Here is a 12659-nt window from a genome sequence, read left to right as displayed (position 1 = left end):
TGGCATAATTGTAAATAAATGAATAAGAATCCACTACCCTTTTAAAAACAAAGGTAGCCGTTTTCAAAAAATATAAAATGGGATAAATTTTCCGCTACCCTTTGCTCATAGCAAGGGTAGCGGATATTTATTTTAATATTTAATTAATATTGCTATTCACTACCTTTTCTAAATAAAAGGCAGAGGAAATGGATTTAGATCTCAGGCCTCTCGAGTCTCAACCCTAGTCGTCGCCCAAATCAGATCTCACCACACCATCGCCACTCTTCAACGCCATTTCCGTCGCCCTCACCACACCTCCACCGTCGCCCTCCCTCATCCTCCCACGACGCTGCTAACACCGCCTCTCTCAGCCTCAATCAAATGCCGTCACAGACACCAAGCTAAGACTCCAACACTGTCTCCACCGCCACAGTTCTCCTTAGCCGCCACCCCGGCTGCTTCTGCGACTTCCACGACCGCTTGCTGCTATCCGCCGAACTGAAGCCGTATACGCAGGTATTTTTTTTTTTTGTTAAAATTATTTTTTATAGGCGGCGAGCACCGTATGAATAATGCTGCTGCGGAGGAGGAGGTGGTCGTGTGCAGCTCCACCTCTTCGTTCCAGCGACCCTCGCATCCGCTACCCTTGTAGAAGGGTAGCAGAAAGCCCTTTACAAAGGTAGCGGATGCCCAGATCTGTACTTGTGTCATGCAACGCAAGTGCAAAAATATACTAGTGTTACTTAAAAACTTTTCAAAATTTTATTTTTCTAACATCATAGATATATTTTAAAAATAAATTACTCAGTTATCCATTATTCATTATTTTGGATGTATTAATATAGGAAATTCATCTTCTCAACTAAGATAACCCAAAACTATTCTGATCTGACTCAAATCAAGAGTGAACATTACTCAAACTAATACCTTAAAATAGCCCTCTTTTTTTTCTCTCTCTCTAATCTTTCCAATATGAATTGATCTCACATTCTCACCCCATCAGGCACAAATATATATTCTGCATTTAATCGGTTTCTATGGTGCTTATATATCTGATTGGCATGAAATTTTTTATCTAATTACCAAAGATCTTACAAATTTTCCTCCTTTTTAAAAACTGTACAAATAATAACCAGATGAGATGAGCTTAGAGCTTACTGCTCCTTCCATATTCGACCTGTTACCTTTAGCTTAAGCTCTTGGCCATCGCCGCCGGAGAAGTAAAGCGCTATGCTTCTTGGAATTATGAGCCCATCTTGACTATCCCGAACCTTTCTATGGCTTTCACGGATACTCCTTGGCACTCCTTGCCATGTCAGTTTGCGCCCATGCCCGCCTACTTCCAAGCAATAGCTGAACAATTTAGCCTCGTCGTCTTCGCCCATGAAGCGCAGAAAGGCCATGTACACCGGCGTCGTTCCCAGAGGGAACGCCTCAAAATGCAGGCAGAACTGGTTTCCATGACAGTTAAACACCTACAAAGTACAGTGATTAATTCAGATCGCATCCACTAAGATGCTGTATGTGTTAAGATCAAACAGTTATCACTACACCAAAAATTATAGCCAGCAGCTAAAGTGCCCAATTTTGCTTGAACCTATGACTTGACTAGGTCCTAACTTGTTACAAAAATACAATTTTATTTCTTTATATTGTAACATTTTTAGAGGGAAACTAAAGCTTTGAACCTTTAGATCTCTGCCTAACAATCTCCTAGTCACATGGACTTTAACGAACCTTAGATTTGCCCAACAATCTGGCTCTGGATTTGACTCTTCACCAACCCCTACTCAATAATTCCCCAATCATTATTGTGTGAACCAGGATCCACACAGTTGTGTGGACCATACTATCAAATAATGTACATTTAGTATAAAAATAATGTACGTTTAGTATAAAAATGATGTACATTGTATTCAGAGGATGTACATTATTTGTATACTGAATGTACATTATATTCAATACACAAATAATGTACATTTAGTATATTAAAAATGTATTTTTTGTTATGATCTACACAATACCATATGACCATGGTCCACAAAATAGTTTGCCATAATTCTCTAGCCACATGAACTCTTACTTGCCTTTGCCTAACCATCCCTAATCACATGGTGTTGGACTTGACCCAGCCTTTGTCCAAAATGCTGAAACCACCAAATTAAAAAAGAAAGGGAAAAGCTAACTTACAGTGAGCATCCATGTTGCGTTTTCAACTTGTTGAGGATCTGACTTGACATAGCGATGGTTAAAGGTGCAGCCGTGATGCATGTCGACCTTGTGATCCTCCCTGAGATGGTTTACCAGGGCCGGGATGTCGCCTGTGACACAACACTCTGATCCCGCGTAGGGGCATTTGTAGGGGCGGAATCTACAATGTTTTTCGTGCTTCAGCTTCCTGTAATACGGGAATATATCATGACACCCCGCGCTTTGGTATCTGCAGGGAAGATCCAACGACTCCGCCACTTTTTCCAGGACTAAGCACCTGATGTCTCCCAGCTCAGATTCGCAAGTCGGACAATTCTCCTGCGCTCCATTGCAGCTTGCGCATAGTGTGTGCCCATTTGGACACTACAAATTAAAGAATATTTCGAAAAGGTTAATAACCAAGTGGTAGCTAGCGTTATTAATCTGGAGATCCTAGCATAAACTACAATCCATTTGGGATACATATGATCAAAACTTTAAAATTTAGAAACACCCCACACTTATGCCGAAATAAGGTTTTAGGGTGATCGATCAATCAAGTGAGATAGTCTCACCAAACAAGACAACTAATGGGGCCATGGGGGTAATTAATGACATTTGTAGCTTAAATCAAGAGAATTTATGCTACCTTGAAGCTAGAGACACAAGTAGGTACATAGAGATTCTAATCAACTTAAACTCAATCCACAATTCCTTGATCACAAGGGGTAGTTGCGGTTTTCCTCGTCACTCAAAAAATAAGAATAGCTAAATAAATGACTTTTGGAGCTTGATGAATTAATAAACAATCCACGATGCCTTGATCACAGCTTAGTTGGGGCAGGATTGTAATCATCTCTTTTCAATAAGAAATCCATGGACCATAAATCTAAGAAGCTAAACCCAACAATTTTGATCTTTTTGTACGCATACAAGACAGATTCTGTTCCAATAACAACATAACAGGGGAATTGAAACTCAGAACACGATGGAGTCGCCGGAAAATCAAGAAACTAACCTGAAAAATCGGTGGAAGCATAGAATTTCTGCAGACAGGGCACTCCAGCAGCTGGTGCACGTCGTTATTCAAACGCCTATCCATCTTCTCACTACCTCTCCCGCCGGCATACTTCACCAGAGCACTGCTTTTCTCCGGTCTCCGTTTCGTTGCCGCGGCCATATCAAAATTTGCAGACTTCATCGGCTGTGTTTCCACCACTTCTCTACAAGCGCCACCTCCGGTAGCCATCATCGATCGATCAAATACTTTGACCTTGACTTAGCTCTCTGATCGAGTCCTCTGTTTACATAGACAACAAGCCCAATCTGGTAAGCGACAACAATATACTGTACTATCTAAACGTCTTCGATGGTGTGCAGAAAAATATACAGTGCAACTTCTGGATATATGGTCAATTCTTGACTTAGTTTTTAGTAAACAAAAACGTAACAATCGAAATAAATAAATAAATTGAGAAATATAAAAATGATATTTTAAAAATAATGTAGTGGGAAGTTTTGTTCACTATTCGGTAGAGTGAGAGCTGAGTCTATGATATTTTTGGCTTTTGGTAGATACAGTAGGTAGGATAATAAACTAATCATGACCAAATAGATTCTTTAATTTCACCAACCATTAAATCCCAAGATATTAGTACATGTAAGCATTTTTAATTTTACTATTCTTCAATTTACGAAAAGCTATTGACCGTTATTACTTAATGTATGCATTGGGTGAAATTCCTCTGATAATTCAATAAAGGGTCACGAGAAGATAAACTGATCAGTATAAGTTGATCATAGATAATCCGCTCAAATCAAAATGTCAATAAATAATTCCTTTTAAAAGTGAAACTTAAATATTATGATTAGTAAATTAAGAGTTCTGGTTAGGTCGTTTCAATTATTATTCTGGTTTAAAAGGATTAGGAATGCTAAAAGCTACGGTGCACCTCACGTAAGAATGTGCATCATGGTCTAATATGAAATGAGAAATTAACGAAATTCTACTTTAAAATATGCTGTGAAAAGTAAGGTGCATTTACTAAACAAAAATTTATCAATTCCTTTTAAAATAAAATGAAAATAAAAAATGTGTTTACTTGTACATTATATTTCTCCCATTTGAAAACACTGAAACACATATAAAAGAATGAAAAACTGAAGAAAGGATAATTAGGGAAAATAAAAGGCAGAAGGGTCCTTCAAAACAATAAAAAAGAGGATAACTTATCCCTTAATCTAAAATAAAATGTAATTAGGCACATTAACTTCCTAAAATTACTAAATTAGCTTCTTCTTTTTTTTAGGTTTTCCTCGCGTTGTGATGACTTGGCAGTCGGTTAAGATGATATGACATGTTAAATTAATTTAATATGTTATTATTTCATAATAGGTGGATATCCCCAAAATCTTCCCAAGCTAAATCCCCAATATTTTCCCAAATACAAATCAAAATCCACATAATCTCAAATCCTAACCTAATCAACGGAGCTTCGCAACCAACAATCTCTAAATCGTAACTTACCATACATAGACGACTTGCAAGAGAGTTGACGACAATGATGACCGGCAAGAGAGTTGGATTATTCCTAAATCGTAGCTTCTTAAAGGCAAGCTAGAAGGTAAGCTTTGCAAAAAAAAAAAAAAAAAAAAAAAAAAAAAAGAAGGTAAGCTTAGCATTATGTTAGGACGGTGCGGAGGCGGAGCACCATGTGCCTCAGATTAACGACGGCGAAGAAGAAGAGGAGGATGACGTTTCAGCCACTGACGTCCACGGGAGGAAGTGAAAATTCCATAGATGGCACCTCTCCTCACATCCAATTTGAACCTCGATCTCACGCCGTCGTACTCTACCGCTCCAGGGACGCTGCGATGAACGACATAGAGGGCGTTTCGCCTCACGACAACCAAAAAGTGAATGCTTTTGAAGAAAATCCACTTTCTTCCCCAACCCGACCTTCCCCAGCCACTCTCTGAACTTAAACTCTCTTATCTCCCATGGATTATTCCTCAATGACTCCCAAAAGTTTTGTACTTTAGCGATCCCTAATCGACCAATTTTATTCGTACGTCTTTGTATACCTATGTTGATTTGAATAGAAAATGCATGATCAAGATGACAACCAATTTTTTCATGTCACCATAATTTTTTTTATTAAATTTCATGTCACTAATTTAGATTGGCAACTGGAGGAAAACTTGAGAGAACAATTTTAGAAAGTTAATGTGCCTGATTACATTTTATTTTAGATGAAGGGGTAAATTGAACACTATGAAAAAGTATATGGACCTATTTGACCTTTCTGCCAAAATAAAATGAGATAGTTGAAGTAAAAACAACCTAAACTAGGAATGCAAACGAATTGAACCGCTTGCTAACAATTCAGTCAATTTTTGTTTTAAGTTTGATCAAATTTGAACTCAAGTTGGTTTGTAAAGTAATTGAGCCTATATTGAACTTAAAATTTTTTGCTTTTGTGACTTGTTGGGCCACTCACAAACTAAAAGCTTGACTTGCTATTAGTTTAAATTTTTAGTTGCAACGAAACATATTAGATATGTTTATACTTCGAACTCGAGCTTTATTCTAATCAATCAAATCAAGATCAAGCTTTATAAAAATTAGCGAGTCAAATTTGAGCATAAATTTTTTAATTTGATCGAGTTCAAGTTCAAACTCGAACCTTCCTAGATTCAAACTTAGTTCAATCATTTGCACCACTAACTTAAACTTTTCAAATAATCGAAAAAAAAAACATTTAATGCATATAATATTAACACGATACATTATATCTGATCCATCTTTTTTCATACGTCACGAAATTAAATTTAATTTGCAGATAAATTAGTATAGGGAATTAAAGAAATTAAATGTACAAACTTATTACGTACGATAATCTCCATGAACAATATATGTATATTAAAGAAATGAGGATGGCGGAGCATGTACATAAGTAACAACAAGGGGTTGAAGGCTGGCCAGCAAGTGAGAGGCAAATTGTATTGTAGATCATGATCCATCTTATAAAATAGATTATTGATATAAATTATATTTTTAATGAACAATGGTTATAATGCTAAGTCCTTCCTATATTTCTCATCCCTATGTATCATTAAGTAATTGATAGTTAAATTTATTTATTAGTTAGTGGTGGGCTAACCAATTTATTAGCGTCCAATGAAAGTCAAATCATTAAAAAAAAAAATTAAGAGGAAAAAGATGTATTCTTCATTTTTAATAATATACTACATAGTAACCACTCAACATAAATCTTATATCAGGTATTCACCTTAATGGATGAACTCTGCCCTCTATGATATAATAATTGCAAACCAATGTGCCAATGCCTCCACTAGGAATTAAACATGTGATCTTTCACTTGGGAGGGTCACAGCTATATCGCTTGACTACAAGATCTTTGCTCCAAATGAAGTTTAATAATTAATGAAATGAGGAGAAAACAAAAATAGTAATAGGACAAAAGAGGTGGTGAAAAAGACAGAAATAATGGGATTCGAGAATGGTATTCCAAAGCTTATCAAGAAGGGCAGGGCAGGGCAGCCAACGAACCAATTATTAACACCCACCAATTCATAGGGGGACAGGGACTACCCACTGCAACAACGATGACAAGCTAGCATAGGGCTTGGTACCCCAACAACAACAACAAAACTCGAATGTTCACTTGCCGACTTGAAATTCCAACCTTTTAACTCAGAATATCCTTGTAAGTATAACAGTAAAACGAAGATTAGAGGAAAGAAAATAAAAGAAAGAAAAATAAAATCTGAAAAAGTAAAAATAAAAAAAGAAGAAATATATAGTTCAAGCGCCTACTTTGCTGCCAAAAATAAAATTCCTCTTACAAGACCCGAAGAATCCAACACATTCTTTCTCCTTTCCTTCTATCCTCCACATAAACAACTCAACTTGCAAAAATCATCTAAAACCCTTCAATTAAGGATGCTCTCACTACTTTAATTTTTTTAATTGAATAATTAAGTCACCATATTGTTTTGAGGTTTTTACATTTTTTTTTAGAAGTAGGCCATTTTTTAGCAATGACTCCATATACAAGAACCCGCAGTTAAAGACAAGGAATTTAGTAGAAGATGAACCCATAATATATATATATATATATTGTTTAAAAGTTAGATTGATGAGTCATTTGAATTCAGTATAAAAAAAATCAACTCACACTAAAATATATATGAATATATTTTAAAAATCATTATCTTTTATAAATGAATGCATTGTGGCATAGTGAGGGAAAAAAATCCAACATTTTAAAAGTAAAAGTAAAAGCTGCTTTAATTTTTTTAATCAATCTTTGTGTGTGATTGAGGTTGTAATGCTTTAAATTTTGATTTATTGGAAGCTTGTATTGTTTTTCAAGAAGATTACGAATACGTTAATAATAGATACTCCATCCATCCCATTTTATTTGTCTGATTTGGTTAACAAGCTAAGGTTTGACTGATATTTTTTTAATTCAATTTTCTATAATATTAAGTTTAGTATTAATATACAAGAATTACAATCGACAACACCTTCCCGTGAGACAGATATGCGACAACGTGAGTGAACACAGTATACTACGCGGATGCACATAGCCTAAAGTGTGTGCACTTAGCCTACATGAGTGCACACAGTTTAGGGTGTGTGCATTCGTGAAGTAGACTATGTGCACTCACGTTGTCGCACTGTTTCACGGGAAGGTGTTTTCTCATATGAAGTCAACCCTAATATACAAAATTTATATATTTAGAAAATATATTAAAAGTACTATTAAACACAAAAAATTAAATTACAAAATAATTAAAAATTATTAAATAAAATAAGCAATAAAGAAATAGTTGATTTGACTAATGAATAATAATAAAGAAGCGGTTGAGGCCCGGAAACTCCTAACCAAAACTCACGGCCCCATGCGAGGTAGTCAAATTTGGGTGAGCTGGTCACCCCCTCGGCATGGTGTCATCAAACTAAACACCGACGGAGCCATGAAAGCAAACTCGGGCATGGCAAGTGCGAGAGGAGTGTTCCGCGATCACGCCGGAGCTTGGATTGTGGGGTTCACCGCGAAAATTGGAACTACCAATAGTTTTATCGCGGAATTGTGGGGACTCCGAGAAGGTTTGAAGATCGCAGTCAGTAGGGGATTTAATAAGCTCGTGGTGGAATCTGACACTAACACCTTGGTCCAAGTCTTGAGTAAAGAGACGGAGCTGAGGTCGGAAGAAGACACTCTCATCGCGGATTGCAACCTGCTGATGCGTCAAGTGCAGGATCTGGAGCTGGTCCATGTCTATAGGGAAGGGAACCATTGCGCCGACTTCTTGGCGAACATGGGGCAAGACAGTGAGTGGGGGACGTCGATACTGAATCACCCACCGGATGGTGTCAAACACATCCTCGCTAGGGATGCCAGGAACGTCGCTACTAGAAGGATTCGTTAACCTACCGGGGCTTTTCCCCTCTTGAGCACAAAAAAAAAAAAGGCAAATGAGATATCTTTTATAGAAAATGAAACTTTGTGATTATTAAATCAGTTACTTAGTTAATATGGTGTAGTTGGGGTTGCAATGCTCAAAACTAATATACTCCGTAATCAACTTTGCAACCATGACGTAGGCGAGTGTGTTAAGTGTACAAGAAAAGAACAAACAAAAAAAACTTCGGTGACTTAGTCAACGACGATTCCATTTATTCTTCTGTCTTTTGTCACTTTTAATTAAAAAAAACACGCAAATTTATGTATATGCTGAAATCTTTACTTCCGTAGTCAACTTTTGACAGAATCATAGTTGAAAAAATCGTTAGGGGCTCATAGGGCGTCTAAAGAACATTTAGCGACATATATATATATATATATATATATATATATATATATTAGAAATGATGTTCAATAATTAAAACTTAATACATAAGACTTTTAAAACCTGTCTTTGTTATATAAAGTGAAATTGCATAATTTTACCATATATGCTTAATTCTATACGAATGTATGTAAATCAATAGATTATGATACATATCGTGTGCTATCTCATAACATTTTTTTTTCCATTTATAATAGTATTGAATCTTTTTGAGATTTTTGCACAACTATTATGAAAATTAATTAACATGTGTAATATAATTACTTCCGTTTTATTATAAGTGAAAATGTATTTTTACAATATGAATGCATATAAAACAATAGATTATGACACATATGACATGATGATATCTCATAACATTTATTTTTGTTTCATTTATAATGGCGTGAAATCTTTTTGAGATTTTTGCATATATGCCAAATCATGCATATATGGCAAAAAATCCATTCTTACTTAAACGGGACAAATATATATACTACAAATTAATTATATATAATTGCATCGGTAAGTGTAGCAATATCGAGTATAAATATATATACTACAAATTAATTATATATAATTGCATCGGTAAGTGTAGCAATATCGAGTATAAATAGACCTTCAACTCAAAAGCACAACCATCACAACACATAGCAAATTAATCATACGTAGTACTTTGAGGATATGGCAGCCAAGGTTTCAAGCTTTGCTCTTTGCTTCCTTCTCCTCGTCCTTTCAGGTATATATAAACGAATCGAAATAATTATACATACATAATTATTATATGATTTATTAATTAATTATTGTTGTTGCACCATGGACGCAGCTGGTTTGTTAGTTGAACAAGCAAATGGGCAGCAAAAGAGATGCAGTAAACAATTAGATCCCAATTCTTGCAACCTCCCAGAATGTCAAAAGCAGTGCTACCAACAATATAATGGGAATGGTGTTTGCGAGCAAAACCCTTCTGGAGCTTATTCCTGCTTTTGTTTCTACAATTGCAATTAATTAAATTGATGATTAATCCCTTTAAGTATGTAGTTAATTAGCATGGCCACATTAATTGTATGTGTTGCTGTGTCTATGTTTCTGACATCATAATAATATTATTACATTGCCATGAATTTTCAAGAGTTTGGTTGATGCATGTATTTTATTCTCTTTAGTTTCATTGATTTGCTAATTACATTGTTGTATAAAATAAGAGGACTTCAATCGGTCCAGTTATGCCCTCCATTGGCCTGCTAACTCAGTAACTCTTCATATTGGCTCGACTCAATCTGAACAATAAAAAAGACTTAGCCTGCTGGTCTATAGTCTGAAAAATTAAAAAAAAAAAAAAATATATATATATATATATATATATATATATATATAATATTAATTAAAAATATAACACATAAAAATATTTTTTAATCTTCAATATTCATTTGAATCATTATCATCCAAAGGTACTCTTGTGTCTTGTATTTTCTGTCATTTTATACTTTATTCTCATTAATATTTTTTAGAGTATAGTTCTAGACTCATTAGGATATTAATGGCTATCGTGTGATGTTGAAAATAAATAGTCTTTGTTCGGTGTCTTAATTTTTAATTTATAAAAAAAATTGGAATACAAGATTTTCCAAGTAATGGGCTAATCACTATCACATGAGTAAATGTACACATGAAAATTTAATCAACGTCAAATCATTTGTAACATGCTAAGTACGTAAGATTAGAATTTAATTACACTTTTTTGTTTATTTAAGTAGTATGATTTTTTTATTATTATAAATCCAGTTATAAAATTCAATTGCACTTTGCGATTGATTTAATGGGTTTATTTGACGCTTTTACTATAATTTTTTTAAATAAATTAATCAAGAGAATGAATGTATTTTTTTAATGTAATATGGTAGGTAAAATTTGATGAATATCCATCGTTCTAGTGTGTAAGAAAATTTGCACCATATTCATACATAAGAAGATTAAAACAGCAAACACATCCAAACGTGCCCTATTTCCCTCTCCATTATATTGTGGCATGTGTCTCTACTACTTCAAGATAGAATGAAAAATGGTAATTCCTCAAGAGAGTAATGCTCCTACTATTACTTACTCATTGATTGTATACATAGTCTCTAGCTAGCATAGGCATTAATTATTTAATTCTATTTTTTACTGATAAATTATATCGTAGATCATTGTCAATGTAACAATAGATGTTGATTGAATGTAGTATAGATTCAAATATTATTGATGTTGTGTGGTGTTGTCTTACCAAATCCTCAAGATTAGGTCAAAATAATATTTTATTGTGTGTTAATACGTTATGATTTGGGAAGTGGCAGTTGCACCAAGGCCGACCAAATGTAGGGAATTTAATTAAGTAAAGTTTTGTTGAAGCAGATTTTCAGCCAAAATTAATAAAAATTAATATAGTTGCTTAATTAGCCAATACTGCGCATCAACTCTGATCTGATCTCTTTCAAGAAAGCCACTCTTTGAATGGTACTGAGATTGAATCTATAGCCCTGGATAATGGCAAAAAAACACTCAAAACGTTGAGAACAACTCTTGAAGAGTATTGATTGAAAGGAGGAGGAAATATATATGGATCTTTTAGATTTACCAGAGAATCAGAGATCGTCGTTCTTTAGAAACCTTCATCAGTTTGCAGACAATTCTGCAAATCATGGAACGCCATCATCTCTACGCCAGGCCCAGATCTCAAACGGCTGATATCTTGACAGAAGACGGGACTCTGATTCATTTCCGGGTATAAAAGCTGTTTATTAACGAAGTGTTGGTTCATGAACTGCAACTTTTGCAAGGGCGATTCCATGGATGGAGTTTAATGAAATAGTTCGATCCGGGGTGGAATTGTGTGTGGTAAAACCTAGTTACCTAGTGTGTAATAAACCTTCCTAATTGCCCTTCAGGGTTGCAATTGCATATCATTGATGATGATTCTTGGCGTGACAGGTCCGAGGTTGTCCATATTCTTTTGGCTTCAAGATTTACACTTTCCTGGGAGATTTTTCATGGACTTGAACACCTTGCCTTGATAATCACCCATTCTGAATTAGAATGTTTCTTCATAGGATAAGGATTATGTGGTCATTTCAAAGATGTGAGGGAAGCATCTGTCACTATCAGGTTGATCAACAAGACTAATGTACTCAATCACAACTTACATTACTATCTCGAGCCACAGTCCAGCAATTAATTAAGTTCCAAATCATCATAACCGCTATCAAACTCTAAGAGATCTCAAATTCAATCCCCACTCCCGTTTTCCATTCTCTATTCTCAAGCTATTATACCTAAATGGACACACATTTCACCTAATTCAAGGTAGTCACCGTAATAAACTTCCATCAACACATATATGACTTGGTGTTATCCTATACGTATATGACTTAAGGAATCATAAATTAGCACCTACGGGGAAGAACTGTTCACAATGTAAACAACCAAATCTACCCCATCATCAGTGAAATTGATTTATCTCATATGCTTTGCAACGTATATAAACATGTGAAAGTGCAGCACAGTAACTCAGAGATGGCACGAGCAAACCAACATGATTGCTCAACATAGAAGATTATAAGCAATTGAAAGCAGAGAATAATTGAGCA

At 35.1% G+C, this 12659-nt stretch overlaps 1 protein-coding gene across 2 annotated transcripts; it reads right to left on the bottom strand.

The window, feature by feature from the left end:
• On the bottom strand, positions 1–3537 carry LOC116029290 (E3 ubiquitin-protein ligase SINAT2-like). 2 transcript variants are annotated; one of them, XM_031271220.1, is made up of 4 exons: positions 3191–3537; positions 2173–2556; positions 1167–1457; positions 1–480 (listed from the first exon to the last, which is right to left on the bottom strand). In XM_031271220.1, the coding sequence occupies exons 1-4, from the start codon at positions 3422–3424 to the stop codon at positions 469–471; spliced, it is 921 nt and encodes a 306-aa protein (XP_031127080.1). In that variant the 5' UTR covers positions 3425–3537; the 3' UTR covers positions 1–468. The 2 variants fall into 2 exon arrangements, with proteins under 2 accessions (XP_031127080.1, XP_031127079.1); XM_031271219.1 differs by lacking the exon at positions 1–480 and having other exon boundaries at positions 841–1457.
• Positions 3538–12659: the final 9122 nt, after the last annotated feature.

Source organism: Ipomoea triloba, chromosome 9 (genome assembly GCF_003576645.1).
Source record: "Ipomoea triloba cultivar NCNSP0323 chromosome 9, ASM357664v1".
NCBI classification, from domain to species: domain Eukaryota; kingdom Viridiplantae; phylum Streptophyta; class Magnoliopsida; order Solanales; family Convolvulaceae; genus Ipomoea; species Ipomoea triloba.
Note: the sequence above shows the minus strand (reverse complement) of the source record. Positions and strands in the feature narration are given on the sequence as shown.

Coding starts and splice junctions, on each gene's coding strand:
- LOC116029290 (XM_031271219.1), bottom strand. CDS start 3,424: ATGATGGCTACCGGAGGTGGCGCTTGTAGAGAAGTGGTGGAAACACAG. Junction 2,557..3,190: donor TGCTTCCACCGATTTTTCAG/GTTAGTTTCTTG, acceptor TTTAATTTGTAG/TGTCCAAATGGGCACACACT. Junction 1,458..2,172: donor ACGCAACATGGATGCTCACT/GTAAGTTAGCTT, acceptor TGTACTTTGTAG/GTGTTTAACTGTCATGGAAA.